The sequence below is a fragment of the Hypanus sabinus genome, chromosome 4 (assembly GCF_030144855.1).
Source record: "Hypanus sabinus isolate sHypSab1 chromosome 4, sHypSab1.hap1, whole genome shotgun sequence".
NCBI classification, from domain to species: Eukaryota; Metazoa; Chordata; class Chondrichthyes; order Myliobatiformes; family Dasyatidae; genus Hypanus; species Hypanus sabinus.
In genome coordinates, this window is record NC_082709.1 from 30,739,018 (window position 1) to 30,760,577 (window position 21,560).

General features: G+C 38.4%; 1 protein-coding gene across 1 annotated transcript in view; it reads right to left on the bottom strand.

Annotated features, from left to right (window-relative positions):
• Positions 1-805: 805 nt before the first annotated feature.
• Positions 806-21,560, bottom strand: part of ccdc141 (coiled-coil domain containing 141) — a 131,066-nt gene continuing 110,311 nt past the window's right edge. The window contains exons 21-24 of the mRNA XM_059966774.1: positions 16,567-16,685; positions 13,829-14,380; positions 9,482-10,455; positions 806-3,360 (exon numbers count right to left, since the gene is read on the bottom strand). Coding sequence (XP_059822757.1) covers positions 3,066-3,360; positions 9,482-10,455; positions 13,829-14,380; positions 16,567-16,685 — 1,940 coding nt within the window. The 3' untranslated portion in view covers positions 806-3,065. The remainder of the gene's footprint in view (positions 3,361-9,481; positions 10,456-13,828; positions 14,381-16,566; positions 16,686-21,560) is intronic.

Here is a 21,560-nt window from a genome sequence, read left to right on the forward strand (position 1 = left end):
TAATTTTGGAAGTCACAATTTTAAGGAAAACCCATTGGATACCAGCATTTAATGAGGTGATAATTGTCATATTTTTGTAGAAGCAAAGGGAGCTAGTTTGCTATTGTGTGACATAATAATGGATAGTAACTGTGCTGTCTTTACGACAGTTATTTAGTTTATAATATTTTCGCTTAGTAATTCATTCAATAGTATTTTCTAGTTAGAATTAGAAGTGTTTAAAGTGTATTCATTGCATGTAAAATATATCGGCATGCGATGACGTCACATCCGGTTTTGCCGCGTCTTGTGGGAAAACACCGGTTTGAAATTAGCGCGAGGGTGGGGGCTTTCCATGAGGCTCACCTGAGCACAAGCAGTTTTGCAGGCATGAGAAATCACAGTGAGAGCAACGCTGTAAGTTAATAGATAATCGATATATTGAACTAAGATGTTAATGCTGATCCTGTTAGAGGTAACGTCGGTAGATAATGTTTATGCTTTCGTTAGTTAAAGAGTCGCGGATAGTTTGCATGGAAGTGTATTTAAAGTAGTCAATGGAGCAGGTAAACTCTCCCTGTATACTGCACCTTAGTGTAATGTAGTTATAGTCACCTTTGCAAGTATTTACACTTGAAATGTGATATTAAGGAAGGAACAAATACTGTATCAATCTTGTATTGTTTTATCAACAGTTTTCACCATATGTTAATGTGAAGAGTGAACAGTAAATGGTTAATCTTACTGCGATCTGGTTCTTATTAACTGTGGTTTATCCGGACGTTAAATTCGGCGTTTCGTTACACCCGAAGGAGAACGTGACAGTAACTCAAGTGAGTATTCCTATCCTTGCAACTGGGTGTGGTGATTATATTTTTTCTTTGTGGCCTTTCTATTGGTAGTTTCTCATTGTTGTGGTACCAATATTAAGATTGAACCCTGCAGTGCAAAACATTGACAAGGTTCAGATGTATTATGGTAACTTTGAGTCTTGTTTTCCAAATTAAAATGCAAAAGAAGATAAAAACAAATGAGGAAAATAAAGTTTTTTTTAAATTTATAGAATATAGTGTGGAGGAAGGAACTGATCTTGCTTTTTATACGGCGTCTTTGTTTCAACACAATAAAGCAGGTAGGAGGAACAAAAAAAAATCTATGAAAGACAAATACATTAATCACAGCAATATCATGATACACAGAGACAAATTATAATTTTTCAACATGAAATTTTCTGTCTTAGCTTCCTCAATATCTTCCACGATCACTTAAGTACACAAAATAATGCTTTTTCATGGTAGCTCTGAAATGCTGCATTTGATGTGATAGTATTTATGTGATCCTTTTTTCTGTTACAGCAACTGAAAGTGTTTTACTTTGGCATATAAAAATATCACGTAACAGCTTTGTGATCCCACCAATCTTTAAATTGAAAAGAAAATCTCCATATGGCATATTATTAAATCTCCTCTGATATATTTGATACATTTACAGTCACCAGCTACATTTCTCACAACATACTGTAACTTAGATTTAAACTGCCATATTCCCCTAACCATTGTCAATTTTGCGCTAATTGTTTATGTAATTCTACAAAATATGAATAATACTATTAAATTGTATTTACATTTTCTTTGCTATCATTCAAAGTCTAGTTCCAGCATATTGCGGTTCCAACGTATCATATTACAATGAAAAGAAATTATGCTTTGGGATGCAATTAAATAGTTAATTTATTTTCAAGCTAGTTTCAAGAATGAATTACGAGGGAACTGGCAGCTCCGAATCAAGCTTAAAAATCATGCAAGTATGAGCTAAACTATGCGAGGACTACTGTCATTTGATATGAAAGTACATTTCAAATATGAATAATTAATCTCTTGTTTATTATGGAAAATATGGAAATAATTAACCCAACTGTATAGAAAATTGTGCATGTTACATTTCTGCAGTTCATTTTGAGTTCTAAGAGTAAAACTCAAAATGAACTGTAGAAATGTAAAATGCACAATGTTCTATCTGGTAGACTCAAGTATGACCAGCACCATTGATCATCCATTTTGTCACCTAGGCATCAAATGAGATACTGGGTGGTATAACTAAATAGGATTCTGCTAGCAAAATGTGCTTCTGGCAAAATGCTTTTTAATGGTAGAGTAGTATTAACGTGGGAGCATTGTTTCCAAATTATAAAATTATTCTAGAAAATTTGCTCCTGGAGGTGCTTTATACTAGAGAAAATATCAAAATAATTAAAGTTGTGCATTACATCTCTTTGCATGTGATTATATAAACCATGATACAATAAAACACTTTTTTAACCATAGCATTTAAATTCAATGTTTTTCATTACTATTTCCCCTATCCACTCAATCTGCTAGATTTGAAATTTTACATGATGTTCTCTGATTGACTTTTTTGTGTTATTTTGAACTTGACTGCAGGGAAAAGTTTGTGACATCATATGATTTTACTTCGGAGGTACTTCTGGGTGATTTTACCTCTAATGTTATTTCCACTCTTGGGAAGTGTGACCATCAAGATCTTTGAGAGCAGCAATTAACTCTATATAAATTTGCAGATAAACACTTCTTAAAGATTAATGAGTCAATATCATGTGCTTACAATTTAAAAACATGTTACATTTCTATCATGGATTAACAATGCCTTTATTTCAAAAGTAGTAAGAGCTAAGAAGTAAAAGTCACCTTCATAATTTTCTAAAATACTTCTATGTAAAGGGTCAGGCTGTTTAAACCAATAATGGAAAAGGTAATTAAAGTTATCATCCGTTTTCAATCTGTAGTACATGTTTTCTTACATGACTATAATTGGACAGTCGATGTTACATTCTTACTGGTGTTATTGAATACAAGAAACCATCTAGTTTGTGCTGAATTACTGAAGATATACTTTACAGCAAAAGTACTAAAATATTAGTATTTTCTGTAAATCAGCTAAATAAGCAATTGTAAATATATAACAGCAACAAAAATACATTAATAAAATTATAGAAGACATCAAAGATTTTACTTGTGATGAGTGCAGATACTTTAGGACACAGTGATAGGCTGCCAAGTGATATACACTTACAGGCGTGAAGTTAATAGAATATAGATAAGAATCAGACCAGTGTAGATTAAACACAACACTCCAAGGCAGGTGAACCAATCTATGAAGTCAATGTGGAAACATCTCAGATGGCAGTTACCTTGAACTTGAAGAACAGCACTGGAACTGACAGCACCACTAGAATTTTTAGCTTGTGCAACATAAGTACCAGCATCTTTATCTGACACCTTCTCAATGTAAAGAATGTGTTTGCCCTCCTTTTGTGAAATTTTTAGATGCTGATCTGTTGTTAGCTTCTGTCCATTCTTGTACCTGAAGTAAAGAGTGCATTTTCACATCAAGCAAATTCCAGCACCACATTTATTTGCAAAATACGTATATAAAATTAGAATAATTAATTTTGGTTTAGAAAATGTTCTCCATTAAGGCCAAGGAATATTAGGATCACTTCAAAAATCTATGGATCATTAGCAATAGTACATACATTTAAAATACATGGAACATGCAAAGATCATTCAAACTCAAGATCATAAAAGCATACAATGTCCCAACCACTGAAAACTTAGGGTGTTTTGTTAAGCATATTCACCATGTGACAACCCTAATGTATTATTCTCACACACGCACATACACACACACACACACACACACACACACACACACACACACACACACACAATTATTTTTTGCACAACCATTGCATTCCATTTCAAGAAAGATTTTCATCTTGATTTACAAAAAGCCTAAAATTAACTACTTTCAAGTTTTAAAATTCAAACCTAACCTGGGCCATTATTTTATCCTTTCCTGTTATCCTATGAGACAAAAAGATCAATTCCTCATTTCAAAAGTCCTTAAAGTTTTAAATTATTGAATGAAAATTGATGTCACAGCAGATATCATGCCATTTTGGGATGAGATGAAAAGCACTCAGAAAGTCTTTTTTTCAGAGTCAAAATCGTTTTATAAATGCTTAAATTAGGAAAATCATCTTTAGTATGTCCCAAGAGGAACTTGCTGAATTAAAAAAAACACAAATTAGGGCTAACATGAGGAAATCTGCAGATGCTGGAAATTCAAACAACACACATAAAATGCTGGTGTAACACAGCAGGCCAGGCAGGGAGAAGCGCTGTCGACATTTCAGGCCGAGACCCTTCGTCAGGACTAACTGAAAAGAAAGATGCTAAGAGATTTGAAAGTAGGAGGGGAGGGGGAAATGCAAAATGATAGGAGAGGACCGGAGAGGGTGGGATGAAGCTAAGAGCTGGAAAGGTGATTGGCAAAAGTGATACAGAGCTGCAGAAGGGAAAGGATCATGGGACAGGAGGCCTAGGGAGAAAGAAAGGGGGAGGGGAGCACCAGAGGGAGGTAGAGAACAGGCAGAGTGATGGGCAGAGAGAGAGAAAAAACAACTAAATATGTCAGGGATGGGGTAAGAAGGGGAGGAGGGGCATTAATGGAAGTTAGAGAAGTCAATGTTCATGACATCAGGTTGGAGGCTACCCAGCCGGTACATAAGGTGTTGTTCCTCCAACCTGAGTGCGGCTTCATCTTGACAGTAGAGGAGGCCAGGAATAGACGTATCAGAATGGGAATGAGACGTGGAATTAGGGCTGGTAGGATTGGAGGTAAAATAATAATTTAGATTGCTTCTCAGACAGAAATTACAGACAAAGCTATTTTTAATTTGCCAGTTTATAATTGATAGGGTGTTGCAGGCATCAGTGTTGGGGCCAAACTATTTGCAATCATTTGCAATGACATGATTAGGGGATTTAGTCACAGGTATACAAATTTACCTGTGACGGTTAGCAAATTAAACTGTGAACGGGACCATATCAGCTGAAAAGCAGTATCAGTAGATTTTGATCAATAGGTAATAGATATAATGGGACTACATTATAGACCACCCAGCAGTCTGTGGGATTCAGAGGAGCAAATTTGAAGATTGCAGATTGGTGCAAGAAACATAATATTGTGATAGTAGGCAATTTTACTTTTCCACATATTGACTGGGTTCCAATATTCTCAAAAGGCAGGATGGGGAAAGTCTGTCAAATATGTTCAGGAAAGTTTTCTTAATCAGTACATAGAAGTCCCAACTAGAGAGAGTGTGATACGAAATCTCCTATTAGCGAATGAGACAGGGCAAGTGATAGACGTTTGTGCAGGGTACTATTTTGCATCCAGCGATCCATTAGTTTTAAGGTAATTATGGAAAAGGATAGGTCTGATCATAGGTTTGAGGTTCTAAATTGGACAAAGGCCAATTTTGATGGTATCAGAAAGGTTCTGGCAAGTGTGGATTGGGCGGATTGTTTTTTGGCAAAAGTGTACTTGGTAAGTCAGAGGCCTTTAAAAGTGAAATTTTGAGAGTACAGAGTTTGTATGTTCCTGTCATAATAAAAGGGAAGTATAAAGGATTAGAGGATCTTGGTGTTTGGAGACATTAAGGCCCTGGTTAAGAAAAAGAAGGAGGTGCATAGCAGGTATAGACAGATAGGAACAAATGAAATATTAATGGAATGTGAGAAATACAAGAAAACAATTAAGAAGGAAATCAGGAAGACATGAGGTTGCTCTAACAGACAAGGTGAAGGAGAATCCTAAGGGTTTCTGCAAATATATTAAGAGCAAAAGGATAACAAGGGAAAAAATTGGTGCTCTGGAAGATCAGAGTGGTAATCTATGTGTGGAGCTGATGTGGGGAGATCTTAAATGGATTTTTTGCAACCGTATTTTCTTGGGAAGTGGACAGAGTCTATAGAACTGAGGCAAAACAGCAGCAAAGTTATAGACAGATATTTCAGGGGCCTTAGCAGAGATATTTAAAACACCCTTAGCCACAAGTGAGGTGCCAGAGGAATGAAGGATAGCTAATGTTCTGTTATTTTAAAAAAGCTTCAAGGAGAATCCAGGAAATTATGGTCCTGTGAGATTGACATTAGTAGTAGAAAAGTAATTGCAAGGTATTCTGAAGAACCGAATATGTAAATATTTGGATAAACAGGGACTGATAGTTGGCACAAATATGGCTTTGTGCATGGTAAGTTGCACTTAACTAATTTATAAAGTTTTTGAGGATGTTGTCCACATGGATTTTAGCAAGGCCTTTGACAAGTTCCTGCATGGGAGGTTAGTCAAGGATGTTGAATCACTTGGTATTCAAAATGAGACAGCAAAGTGGATGAATCATTTGCTTCAAAGAAGAAGCCAGAGAGTGGGTGTAGATGGTTGCCTCTCTGACTGGAGGCCTGTGACTAGCGTTGTGCTGCAGGGGTCAGTGCTGTGTCCATTACTGTTTGTCATCTATATCAATAATCTGGATGATAATGTGGTAAACTGGATCAGCAAATTTGTGGATGATACCAAGGTTAGGGGTGTTTGGCATGGTGAAGAAGACTATTAAAGCCTGCAATGGGACCTGGACCAGTTGGAAAAATGACAAACGGAATTTAATGCAGACAAGTGTGAGGTGTTGCACTTTAGAAGGACGAACCAGAGTAGGTCCTACACAGTGAGCAGTAGGGAACTGAGGTGTGCAGTAGAACTGAAGGATCTGGGAATACAGATCCATAATTCCATGAAAGTGGCATCACAGGTAGATAGTGCCATAAAGAAAGCTTTTGGCTCACTGGCCTTTATATATCAATGTATTGAGTACAGGAGTTGGAATGTTATGTTGAAATTGTATAAGACAATGGCCAGGCCTCATTTGGAGTACTTTGTGCAGTTTTGGTCACTTACCTACAGGAGAGATATAAATAAAATGAAAAGACTGCAGAGAAATTTTACAGGGATGTTGCTGGGACTTGAGTTCCTTAGTTACAGTAAAAGGTTGAATAGGTTCGTGCTTCATTCCCTAGAAGATAGAGGGAAGATTTGATGGAGGTATACAGAACTATGAGGGGTATAAATAGGATAGATGCAAGCAGGCTTTTTCCACTGAGGTTCGGTGAGACTGCAGCTAGAGGTCATGTGTTAAGGGTGAAAGGTGAAAATTTTAAAAGGAACATGAATGGGAGCTTCTTCACTCAGAGGGTGGTGAGTGTGTGGAACAGGGATTGATTTCAGCATTTAAGAGAAACTTGTATAGGTACATGAATGGAAGGGGTGTGGTAGGCTACGGTCTGGTGCAGGTTGATGGGGCTAGGCAGATTGATGGTTCAGCACAGACTAGATGGGCCAAAGGGCCTGTTTCTGTGCTGTAGTGTTCTATGACTCTATGCTGTGACTCTAGTTGGTCAACTGAATGGCCAAGAATTGAAGTATTTTTGAGGAATGAGGAATTATCCATGCTGATAGGAGTAATGAAAAGCAAAATATTATTCTTAAAAAAACAATAGTATTTAGGAAGGCAAATAGTTAACCTTTACAGCAATGTAGTTGTATCATGTGCTTTAAAGAATATTATGCAAAAACAGAAAACGCTGGAAGGAACCAACAGGTCAGGTAGCATCTGTGGAAAGAGAATCAGAATTAATGTTTCAGATTCATCAGATTTCTGTTTCTCCTTCCATGGAGGCTGCCTGACTGGTTGGGTGTGTCCAGCATTTTCCTTTTTTCACTTTGGTTCCCAGCATCCACATTTTTTTATATCCTCAGGGTACTCTGGTGTTGAAATTACACCTGAAATAGAGTATACCGCTTTGCTCTTCTTGGTAATGAAGGATATGCTTGTCTGAGAGGAAGTAGAGAGAACATTCTCTAGATTGTCTTTATCACCAAACCTCACACGAGTCTGTGGCTTTTTCGCCCATACCTTGATCTATCATACTTACATTTCTTTAAAATCGAGCACAGTACCATCAAAGTTTTATGTTGTGAAAATCTCATTCTTTTCTTTGAAGAGCTTCTGCATCAACCCCCATTTCATAGAACATAGAATGGTACAGCACATTACAGGCCCTTCAGCCCACAATGTTGTGCCGACCCTCAAAACCTGCCTCCGATATAACCCCCCACCTTAAATTCCTCCATAAACCTGTCTAGTAGTCTCTTCAACTCCACTGCTCCTTTGAATTCACTCTCTTTCTGCTTACACTCCTTATCAACTTACCTACGTTAATGACTGCTTCTCAGCTTTAACCCTAACCCTTCTGTGTTTATTTCCCATCATTTCAATCACAAAGGAGATTATCACATCCATCTCCTGTATTACTCACCAGTTACTATCTCCCTTTTCTCTCCTGCATCTTTGTTTGGAAAAAGAACTTCTCTAAATTACTCCCTAAAGCATATTCAAACTCGAGATGTTTTTTCTTTGGCTTTCACACAGAATTCCGACAGCTCTTAATAACTCCTTCACCTCGACATTCCGAAGAAACACTCACACCCACTCTGGCGGAATGCCCCAATGTACCTCGCTCCTTTATACCAAGAGGGGTAGTAGTATCCCTGCACTGACTGCTTATTCCCCTTACTTCTCCCTGTGCTCACCCATCTACTGTCTGAAGCCTGCACTCGGGGTGTGACCACCTCAGTACAGGTTCACCTATTAAGTTTTCAGCCTTTGGAATAGGACTGTGTACATCCAGCTCCAGCTTCAGTCCCTTGACCTTGTTAGTCAAAAGCTGAAGTTGGATGCACTTTCTGTAGATGTAGTCATCAGGGAGTCTGTTAGGTACCCTGCAATTCTACATCTCACAGAAGGAGCATTCCACTGCCTGAACTACCATCCTGCCTACACTTGTACCTCTAACTTCTCAGCCTTAAGTTCTAGCCTGTGCCAGTTATCGCCCGAGTCTGACCAGCCTAACACTACCCACTCACACAATGGCCACTCAGCTTAAATTTTATTGGCCCTTGCAAATTAACCCTAGTTACAATTAACCCAAGCAATCTCCCGCTTCACAGAGAAGTTCCAAAAGGCCCTGCCTGCTTTTTAAAATTGGCATGTAAAGTCAGAATGGAGCATATTAAGCACAAGAAGGCCTTGCTTGTGTGCCATATCTTCTCAAGATCATTATGGAATGTAAAGGCATCCCCCATATTCTTTAAACACACCAAACATTTTCTTAAAGCTCTTTTCCACCCTTATTACCTTCAGTTCCAATGTTACCAGTACGTTTTTTAACCACTGTCCACTTAGCTGCCTATATCATTTTCAATAGCTAGCAAAAAAAAAGTAGTTGTTGGTCACTTAACTTGTATTTGACTAAATACAATGCTGGGCACTTGATTAATGAATAATTATTTAAAGCAAAGTTCTCACATTTTCAGCAAAGCCTTTTTAAAATTTTGCTGAATGTTTGGAAGATTTGGACTTTATCTGGGAGCTATGTTGTAATAAAACCAAAAATATCAGATTCATGCAGACATCCACAACTGCATGCTAATTAGCTAAATATTTATTAATTCTATAAAAAATGGTCCAATTAGAAACAGTTCTACTTGCAGATATGATGCCTGTTAATTATAGGTTACCCACCATGTTAATGTTGGTTCTGGGAGTCCTGTTACTTCGATTTCCAAGGTCACAGGAGAACCTTCTACCACACTGACATTGGACAGCATCTTGGAGAAGGTGGGATTAGTGCAAGCCAGGTTGCACACATTTCTTGACGTATGTCTGATTTCCTTGTGGATGACAATATCCATGCGGTGATCTGCATCATGTACTATATTTTGTACATTGTGGGGTACTGTTAGTGATCCAGGCAAAACACACAAATCATTTTGGTTAGAATTCATTTCTTTTCTAAAACAATCACCGTTAGAATCATGCAGTGATTCCTGGTTTGTTAGACTCTCATGCATATCATGTGTCTGCAATCGTCTCTCATGCGCTTCATGGATAGAATCACAGACTGATGAACTGGTTACTATTTGGGATTTTAAGATATGTGAAAGCGTGTTTGAAACAATTCTGGGGGCAGGAATTGTCAGTGGGCTGTGAATAAAGGAGGAAGACTCTGATCTGTATTTAGTGCAAGATTTGTCGCTGGGATTTGGATCAGATGCATGATGGCATTCCAATTCACTATATGGCCTTGGATGATTTATTTTATCAACAGGGGTCAAAGGTGCTAGGTTTTCAAATGTGTCCATCACTCTGCTACAGCTTATTTGCTTCTGTGGCTGGCCACTGCACGACCCAGCATGCAGACTGTGAAAACTTAGTCTGGAGGTTTTGTCCACTTCTGTTTCAGAATGGAGGAGAGTTGATTCAGGAGTATCAGGAAGCGGAGGTAAGGAGATGTCGTCAGGTGACATACATTCGTATTCTTCTATTGACAGATTTTCGTCTGCTAAAAGTTCATTCTGTAGATCTCCCTCAGTCACTGTGCTGCCATCAGTGGAGCGATGATGTAACTCAATAGCTTCCTGTCGATTTGGATCTTCTGCAACTGAATCTGTAATTTCATTGCTCATGAATCCATCCGATTTAACCTTTAAAGGTTCCTTAAAAACAAATGAAATTTTATCAATAATTTATTTAGGTTGTTAGGCACATCACCACCTGCTTATTATAGTATGACTATTTTTGCCATGACCTTCAGTGAAACCTTGATAATTTTTTGCAATACAGTACTGTTTTACAATTACAACTACAATTTCTAATGTCAAAGTCCTAAATTATTAAAGGTTGGAGTCCAAGGTACATCAATCAGTTGGCTGAGCAACAGAAAAGATAAGATAATTTTACACCTAATACTAAATTTACTGAAAATAACTCACAATAGTAAAAAGAAACAGGGTATTGGCTAAAATATTAACTCTTCAGCACAGCAGATAAACTACAGGGCTAGAAATCCAGAGGGTTGGGTTTATAATATAGAAAGCTGAATTCAATCCTGTCCTGGCAGCCATAGAATTTAAATTTGATAAGTAATGTAGAAAGGGAAGGAAAAATAGTAAAATTACCATAAAATCTAATCAAATGATGAAAAAAAAAGCCTCATATGATTCACTAATGACTTTCATGAGAAGGAAATACGCAATCGTTTCCCAGCATGGTTTCTATGCCATTTCATTATCATACCACATGGTTGACCCTGAATTGGCCTCGTAAAAAAATTTGGTTGTAGTATTGCCCCTATATTTAAACAGAGAAAGAATAAAACCAGGTGGAATTCAGAAACAACTGAATGTACTTGACCTTCCAAACTTATTGTTACAAACATCTGCGTGCTGGTATCCACATTGAACAGTTCTCAGATGGACCAGTTAAGCAACAGCCTAACATAACTGAACATGCAGATGCAGAGCTTACAGATAATGTCCCAGACTCCATCATAATTCCTGGCTGAGGATTATCTTACTGGCTGGATGGATCAAACAGAGTGGCAGTATAAGGATATACAGGTGGGAGGAATCCTCACCATTGACTGCAGACCATTTGATGTCTCAGTTGGAAAGTTTAGAGTCAGGTGTCTGATTGAATACTTCTCTGTTGACTGGATACGTGCAGCTTCAACAGCTCCTGAAGCCATCCAGACCAAAGCAGCCCATTTAACTGGTACTCCAGGCTGGTACACAGTGGTTGTAGCGTGCACAGTATACAAAATGCACTGCCGTTTTTCACTTGGTTACTCCAACAGAACCTCCCAAACACCAAGAAGGAGAGGGGCACCAAGCACTAGGGAACACCACCACTTTCAGGCTCCTCTCCAAGTCGAACCTCACTTGGAACTAGATCACCAGTCTATCATCATCTCTGGGTCTAAATACTGCAACTCGCTCCTCGACAGTACTGTTGGTGTCCGAGGGGTGATTGACAAGTTTGTGGCCTAAGGTAGAAGGAGATGAGTTATACAGCTCTCGTTACATGCACATGCAGTTCAACTCTTTGAGTGGTTATACAGAAAGTTTGAAGTTAATAACTCATCGGTGATTGATAAGTTCGTGGCCTAAAGCAGAAGGAGATTAACTTCAAACTTTCTGCATAATCACTCAAAGAGTTGAACTGCATGTGCATGTAGCGAGAGCTGTATAACTCATCTCCTTCTACCTTAGGCCACAAACTTATCAATCATCCCTGCTGTGGAAACTTTCCGGAGGTCCGAGATCTGTATGCTCCACAACTGCTGGACTAAATGTGTAAATGTAGGAGGGAGCTAGGTTTTCTAAAATTGACTCCTTCTACCTTAGGCTACAAACTTATCAATCAACCCTCATACATAACAAGAAGGATTGCAGTTGTTTCAGAAGTCTGTTCAGCCACACTTTCTCAAGGGCAATTAGGAATATGTAATAAAGGCTGCCTTGCCAGCAATGCCCAGGTTCTGAAAAAAAAAATGAACAGAAACAACTCAGGCCTTCCCAAACTATCTGTTGCTGAAATACTTAACAATGTTAATACAATACACTTCTTCCTTCTATAAACTCGAGTTCATCCAAAGTTTTGTGACCCATTTCTTAAAACAATGACATTCAGCTATCATCTTTGCATTGGTTACATTGCTCTGCTCTGATTGCATTGTTCTCCTCAGAAGTTCAGTGTCTCTGATTTTAATTATGTCCCACAGGATTTTTATTGATTCCACATCCTAGACCTGTGAGGGTTTATCTTCTGTCCTCTCCTCTACCTATTGTCTTTCCTTTTTTTGAGGCTATCCTTAGAATGTATCTTTTCATGTATGTTTCCAGTTCCAATATCCCCTGAGGTGGCTTGGTACAAAGTTATATCTGATAACACACCTGTGAAATCCCTGTGATTCTTTTACTACCTTAAGCCTGCTTGATAAATGCAAAGAACTCTTTTAATAATATTTCTATTTTAAAAGGTACTTAATTCACAATCAAATTTAAAATGGATTTCCACTAATAATCTGGTTTTAAAAAATCAATAAGGAATCTCTCCATATAAAAACTAAATATGCTCTGAGTTTGAAGTCACCAATTTTGTGCTCACAATAACTTATAATACAAAGTTCCAACTAGCCTCACAGTTTCAACAGCAAGAACTTTCGAAGAGAAGTTCCATTCATTAACCAACAGCATCTTTAGTGGCATAAATGCCATCACACTGGAGGGAGAGAAACGCTTAAAATAACTTCTTATAGTTTGTTGAGTAGTTCAGGTACTCACAAAGTTATCAGAATGTTGAGGTTCAGAAACATACAACAATTGTTAGAAATGATTTGCATTTTCATGGATAACTGAGAATTTAAATCCAAGATACTCATAAACACTGAAATATACTAAAACAATAAAAAACTAAAAATATTGATATTTAACTTTATAGTAGGTTACTTCTTGAAGAGTCTAACAGAGAAATATAACTGCTGAAGTATCTGTGAAGAATTAGCTGAAATATTGAAAATTTGAATAAAGTTCCTACAATTGCAGGCAATTGTTCAGGGAAATGTTAGCAGATACTTGGTGAACTGCTGACAAAGTATCGGCCTTTATGCTTTAAAATAAACTACCCTTTATGTAAACATTGTGTTAGAACAATTTTTCCTATATTTAAGCAGGTCCCCTTCCTATGATGAATTAATCAACCTTTCTTTTATAGTGCTATTAGTAAACAACTCTGCCACAGACAGTCCCAAACCTGGCTGCGAAGTGACGCGGGTGGGCATGGGGCTAGCAACCACATTCTGCAAAACCGAGAGCTACAGAAATGCCAACAGAAGTTCCAAAGACCTCCTCCCTGGGAGAAGAAGGATCTTCGAAAATGGACTACGCCCAGAGACAACTTGAAAGAATGGCCCAGCACAGAGGTTTCTAGTGATCTGTCACTGGTGGCCCTATGCCTCAGTAGGGGTTATGGGCCAAAGAAGAAGAAGAAGAAGACGACTGTTAGTGAATATTTTGATGAGGTACATACATGTCTGTATGAAAACTGGCATTCCTGATTGGACTGACTATACAATTTTCCACTGTTTTCAAATTCTTCTACTTGACACTCTTTGGAAGAATTAGACTTGGAAACTTTGGAGTAGTTTCCAACATCTTCCATGGAAAGTTTTGAGTGTTCTTGTGTGTTTTCTGCAAGATGAAGAGTGAAAATTCTTCTTTCAGTTTCAGTGAAATACTTTGTTGGGAAATCTGATTTGGTTTGAGGTAGTTTCATTCTAAATGGGTGGTTTAAAATGGTAACATAGCACGGATTATTTATGCCTCCTTCACCAGAGATCTTCAATTTATCTGTTACTCTCTGGACATCTTCTGTGGGTAATCCCAGGACATGACTGTGATCTGAGCCACGTTCAGAAGCTAACTTTAGTGCTTTGCTCTCTTTTACCACTTGAACTAAATCCACACTGGACTTTGATGAAGCCTCGATCAGTTCCTCTTGATCATGGTTCTCCATTGTTTGAGATGTCATTTGCAAGTCTGGATCCACAGGTGATGATTGGGTGAAACCACTGGAATCCGTCTAACAGGAATTAGAGAAAGATACCAATTGAGCTACGTTAACTTCAATGATTAAACAAGTACCAATCATTCATGTAGTTCATTGAAATGTCAACTGTTACCACAAATCAGGAAAGAACAAAAATCAATTGTGTATATAACATACACTCAGTGGCCACTATATTAGGATACCTCCTTACCTAATAATGAGTGTATGTTTATGGTCTGCTGCTGCTGTAGCTCATCCATTTTAAGGTTTCATGTGTTGTACATTCAGCAATATTCTTCTGCACATCACTGTTGTAATGTGTGGTTATTTGAGTTACATTTGCCTTCTGGTCAGCTTGAACTAGTCTGGCCATTCTCCTCTGACCTCTCTCATTAATAATGTGCTTTCACCCACAGAACTACTACTCACTGGATTTTTTTTCTGTTTCTTTGACCATTCTCTGTAAACTCTGGAGACTGCGGTGCTTGAAAATACTAGGAAATCGACGGTGTTTGAAATACTCAAACCACCCCATCTAGCACCAGCAATCATTTCATGGTCAAAGTCACTTACATCACATTTCCTGCCCATTCTGGAGTTTGGTCTGAACAACAACTAAATCTCTTGACCACGTCTACATGCCGTCACATGATTGGCTGATTAGACATTTCCATTAATGAGCAGGTGTACCTAATAAAGTGGCCGCTGAATGTATGTATCATCTTCTCGTAGTTCAGATGAAATGAGATCAAACTTTAACGTTAACTTGGTTTCTTTTTCTTTCCGTCGGTGTTGTTAAGTATTTCCAACATTTTTTCTTTATTTCTGGCATTCCATTTCTCAGCTTTTAAAATTAAACGTTATTTATTACTTTGAAAGCATTTCTAAAGGAGCATTAGGCACTATAAAATGCAGGTGTTTTGTTTGATACTTCCTCCCCACTTCACTTAGTTATTGCTTCCTTTTATACAGTTGTATTCCTTATGCCCCGCCCCCTTGACTTTAGTAACTACAGTTCCCATACTATGCTTTCTTTTGATTAGAGCTATATTTTGCCAGCTCTTTTGGTTCATCCCTCCAAGCCTGCTTGGCTAAATGGCTTTCATTACTCTTCACCTTTTTCTGACACCTTTCTTTAATATTCTAAGGTTCAAGGCTTCATGCTATTTTACCTACTATGTTTTGGTATTACTTAAACTTTTCTCCCTTTGCTGAACTGTCCACTATCCAATTTATCCGTACTGAAAAACATGCTACTATTACATTCAGATAAAACTTTGTTTCCACATCATGAATATTACAACAGTGCTTAGAGAGGTATTCCTAGGAAATGTACTGTGAGGCGATATGGGTAGAACTTCAAAATGAGAAGGGGGTGATCACTTTGATGGGATTATACTACAGGCTTTCCCAAGGTCAGCAGAAACTAGAGAAGCAAATATGTAGGGAGACTGCAGATAACTGTAGTAATAAAAGGCTTGAAATAGCAAGTGATTTTAACTTCCGTAATATTAGAGCTACAGAGTAAAAGAGTACGATTACAGAGCCTTTGGCCTAACTCTGTCATGCTGAGCACAATACCCAGATAGCTAGTCCTAATTTCCTGTGCTTGGCCCATGAACCTCTCTCCATGAACTTTTTCATATAATTCATAAGCTTGTGTATGTCCGTCAGGAGCCTTGCCACCACAAACCTCTCAGCATCTTTTGCTTCAGGAAAAGAAACACAGTGTATCCAGCATCTTCTCATAACTAGTGACTCTGCTCTGCAGTCTCTCCAATACAACCTCTATCTTTCTATGATATGGTGCTCTGAGTATAGAACGAGAGAAAGCTAAATGGGATATGGGTGTTTATGTTCGTCCGTATATAAGATGAAAGAAGTGAGGCAGATGACAAGCACATTGTAATTGTCAAGCTGGGAGGTAACAAGGTCAGTTGGAACATTTCAGTGAAAGACTGCGTGTGGGTGTTGAACATGGAAGCAGGTGAGGTTGATAATGATGAGACTACGTAGTGTGAAAGAATGGCAATATGCCAAGTTGTCAGGTCAGCGTCAGACAGTTCCCAGGTCAGAGTCCGTAACTAAGGAATCCAGCTGGAAACCTTGTCTTACAATATATAATTGGTGACAGTTTCTACCCAAGCATTACTGTATGTCAGTCAAGCAATATTCTCAACAATAAGAAATAGCATTAAAATCCAGACTTTTCTGCTCACCGTATTGTGAAGTTTTGATTCAAGATCTCTTAACCCATTGCACAATTCCTTTATTGAGTCAAGGATCTCGTTATGTTTTGTCATCATTTGCTTCACAATGTTCTTTGCTTCTTCTGGACCTTTAAATGTAAATGTGGACACATTAAGCCCATTGATTTTCAGATCAAACCTGAGTAATTCTGCAGATGCTGGAAATCCTGACGAAGGGTCTCGGCTCAAAACATTGATGCTTTTCCATAGTTGCTGTCTGGCCTGCTGAGTTCCTCCAGCATTTTGTGTGTGAAGCTTCAGATCATGTCTGATTTTCAAATGCACAGTCCTTGAATACATTCATTTTTAATCTGCTGCAACCTTCTCTCTGCAACCTTTGACACTCTTACTAATCAAGAAACTATCAATCTCTGCTTTAAATATACCAAATTACTTGACATCCATTGCCATCTGTGGCAATGAATTCCACAGATTCACCACCCACTGGCTAAAGAAATTCCCCCTCATGTCTGTTCTAAAGGGATGTCCTTCTATTCCGAGGCTGTGCACTCTGGTCTTAGACTCCCTGACTATTGGAAACATACTCTCCACGTCCACTCTGTGTAGGCTTTTCAACATTTGATAGGTTTCAATGAGATCCCCTGCTTATTCTTCTGAACTCAGTGTGTACAGGCCCAGTGCCATCAAATGATCCTTATACATTAACCCTTTCATTCCCAGGGATCATTCTCATGAACCTCCTCTGGACTCTCTCCAATGCCAGTACATCATTTCTTAGGTAAGAGGCCCAAAATTGCTCACAATACCACAAGTGTGGTCTAAACAATGCCTTATAAGACCTCAGCATTATATCCTTGCTTTCATATTCTAGTCTTCTCAAAATTAATAGCAACATTGTATTTGCTGTCCTTACCACCAACTCAGCTTGTACCTCTGATTTCTGAATTTCATCCCCATTTAGAAGATAGTCTATGCCTTTATTCTTTCTACCAAAGTGTATGACCATACATTATATTCCATTAGCCACTTCTTTGCCCATTTTCCTTATCAAAGTCCTTCTACAGGCTCCCTGCTTCCTCATCACTACCTGCCCTTCCACCTATTTTCGTATCATCTGCAACATTGGCCACAAAGCCATCAATTCCATCACCAAATTATTGACATACTACATGAAAGGATGCAGTTCCAACACAGATTAAAGAAAGATGAAGATGGGTGGATTACCTTTGTTACAGGGATGTCATTTGTGTCCTTGATTAGAACTGTTTCAGTGTTACAGCAGAAGAAGAGAAGGGATTGGAAGAATTCAGCAATGAAGTTTCAAGCAAGATGAGCAAGGTATTTTGGTCATTAACTCTTTTCCAATGACTTTGTGCTTCCTAATTTTACCTAGCCGCCATGTCAAATGCATTTTTCCCTTCATTCAACCGAGGTAACAGAGCCTCATTGTGTTTTATCAGAACCCTATATTTCATCTTAAAGATGAATTCCTTTATTTTCCAGGCAACTCAGTGGCACAGTGGTGTAGTTAGCTGAGTTATTGTCTTACAGCTACAAAGCCCCAGGTTTGATCCTGACTTTGATATTGTCCCTATGGAGTCTGTACGTTCTCCCTGTCACTATGTGAGCTTCCTTCAGCTGTTCTGATTTCCCTCACATCCCAAAGATATGCAGGCTGTTGGGTTAAATGGCAACTGCAAGTTGTCCCTATTGTGTGGCTGAGTAGTATATCTGGGTAGGGTTGATGGGAATGTGGGCATTACAAAAATTACATATGATTTCTGTAGGATTCCTGTGAATGATAGTAGACTTGGACTTGAGCCGAGGAACCTGTGCTGTATGACTCTACAGAGTGACTAAGAGTATCTAAGTTACTTCAATTATTACATTACACATGCTTTTCTCTCTTCTTGGTTGATGTTCCCCTCAGAGTATAAAATACTATTACTGCTAAATTCAAAATGATTGGATAAATTTAGGAGACAATATTGTAACTGTAGGCAGTTTAAACATGCCAGCTTTGGAGTTATGAAGTAGATAATAGCCCCTTTATAATTTATTTGAGAGTCTCAACGGAATTCAGCTGAGATCCATCTGTTTACAGCATTTTTTAAAATTATAAAAACTAAAAAATTGTAGCAGATTTTCCTGCAGCTGTGACTGGGAATAATGAATTAGCATTAGGAAATCTACATAATTTTCAGTTTAGCTTTAGCAAATTGAAGTTAACAGTCTTTATAGGAGTCTGTTTGCTACTCGGTTCTAGATCTCAGCACATGAAAGTAGAGGAATATTGTTAAGTAGGATACTGTTAGTGTAGCAAAAGGAATTTGTAACCTGGCACAATTATCCATTAAAATCATGGTGACAAATGAGACAGTGATGCATTTCTTTACAAAAGAAATTCCTTGTCTTTTGTTGAGTTGTCAGTACAGATGTATCCATTTATTACAACGTGCTTATGATGAGGTGTCAGGAATTTATATCTTATCCTACGTATATATAGCAGACAGTTGTCACTAAATCAAATGGAATGCTTTGGATGCCTTTAAGGTTGTGTATATTTAAAGTGGCAATAGTGATAAGCAAGCACGGTTTGCTAAGCTATAAATTCTTATTTATAAATAGCAGTGACTTTAGAAGTACAAGGAATAACAACGGGTTTCCAGCAAAGCAGCAGGATTATAACAACAAAATGCAGTTTTCGTTTGGATATCTAATGGAACCTGGAACAAGTCGAGATGTATAAATGTAACCCGCAACTTTCCACAGATTCATTAATTCTGGCTTTACACTGCCAAGACAATGCGTGTACTCAATAATCCCATGCTAGTCATTAGGACTGCTTGTCGGCAGTGCCCGTAGTTCTTATCAATTTTTGCACTGGATTAACGTGTTGAGCAGGCAGAAATATGGGTAAACTTTGCTAGTGGATAGGAAAGGCTGATGAAATATCAGGTACAGTTTAACAATGCTTAACTGCTCATTTTCTGAATTTTAGCAGCAAAATTGGCAAAGAACACAGAAATGGGATCAAATAAATGGAAGCAGTACATTACTTCAATACAACATTAACCAATTTTGAAAAATGTTTCATTGACTGAGAACCCAGTTGGGGCATGATGAAGTTTTTCTTTGAAATGAGAAGATTCCATGAAGCTGACTTCCATTAAAGAACATCTCAACCACATACATAGGAGGAAGGTATAAAAACCTGTTAAGTAAACCACACAATGGGAGGTAATAATAGCATGGTGCTATTCCTTCTCATTTCAGGACGGCAAAGCAATAGGTCAAAGGGTTCAATTACCCAAGGATGGCAGGCAAATGAAACAATGGCTATTCTTCCTCCTTCCCAAAAATTAATAATGCATCCCCTGCACATTGCACTTGCGGAATTCAGTAACTCAGGCGTTCACAGCTCTCTGTCAACAATTACTTGTACACAGAAATATTGTCTATTCTTTCACTTTTGGAATCCACAAAATATTAAGGCACATTTTTTCTATTATTTGTTCTGGAACTGCTGCTCTTCTTTGATTTTATAGATGACTTAGGTGAGGGAATGGAAGGGTGGGTTATTAAATTTGTAGTTGGCACAAAGGTTTAAGGTGGATAGTATAGGAGGTTGTTATAGTCAGTGGGTCACTGATAGGATGCAGAGCTGAGCTGAGAAGTAAGTAGCAGGTGAGGTTCAGTCTGGAGAAGTGTGAAATGATACACTTTGGAAGACTGAACTTGAAGGCAGAGAACATAGTTAATGGGAGGATTCTAAGCAGTGTGGAAGAACAGAAGGATCTTGGGTTTCACGACCATGGAGCCCTCAAAGTTGCCATTCAAGTTGATAGGGTGTTTAACAAGGCATATGGCGTGGTGGCCTCAAGAGTCAGGGGACTGAGTTCAAGGGCAGCAAGGTAATATTGCAGCTTGTAAAATACTCAGCTTGCATCATACTTAGAGTTTTATGTTCAATTCTGGTCACTTCATTGTACAGTAGGAAGGAGATAGAAGCTTTAGTGGGGATGCAGAGGAGATTTACCAGGATGCTGCCTGAATTAGAGAGCATGTCATACATAGAATATAGAACATAAAACATTCAGCACAGCACAGGCCCTTCAGCCCACAATATTATGCTGACCTTTTAACCTACTCTAAAATCAATTTAATCCTTCCTAACTACATATTCCTCCCATGTTTCTATCATCCATGTGTCTATCTAAGTCTCTGAAATGTCTCGAATGTATCTGCCTCTATCTCCACCCTTGGTAGCACATTCCATGCACCCACCACTCTCCATGTATAAAAAACACACCTCTGACAACCCTATCTACTTCTCTCCAATCACCTTAAAATTATACCCCTTCGTATTTGCTCTTCCCATTCTGGAAAAAGTCACAGGCTGTTCACTCGATCCAAGTCTCTTACCATCTTGTAACCTCTATCAAATCACCTCTCATGCTCCCCCACTCCAAGGAGAAATCTCCTAACTCACTCAACCTATCCTCATAAGACATAAGCTCTAGTCCAGGCTGCATCCTGGTAATTCACCTCTGCACCCTCTGTAATGCTTCCACATCCTTCCTACTGCTCAATGAGGCAACCAGAACTTAACACAATACTCCAAGCATAGTCTAACTGGGGTTTTATAGAGCTGCAATGTTACTTTGTGACTCTCAAATTCAATCTCCCAACTAATGAAGGCCAACACAGCTTAATCACCCTATCAACTTGTGTGGCAACTTTGAAGGATCTATGCATGTGGACCCTAAGATCCCTCTGCTCCTCCACACTGTCAAGAATCCTTATGAGAAAAAGTTGTGCAACTAAGCTTTTCTTTTTGAAGTAAAGTAGGATGAATCCATCACAGGCAAAGCCTTCGTCACCATTAAGTACATCCACATGAAGCATTGTCACAGGAAAGCAGCATCCGTCATCAGGAACCCCCACCACCCAGGTCACATGCTCTTCTGTCTGCTGTCTTCAGGAAAAAGGTACAGGAGCCT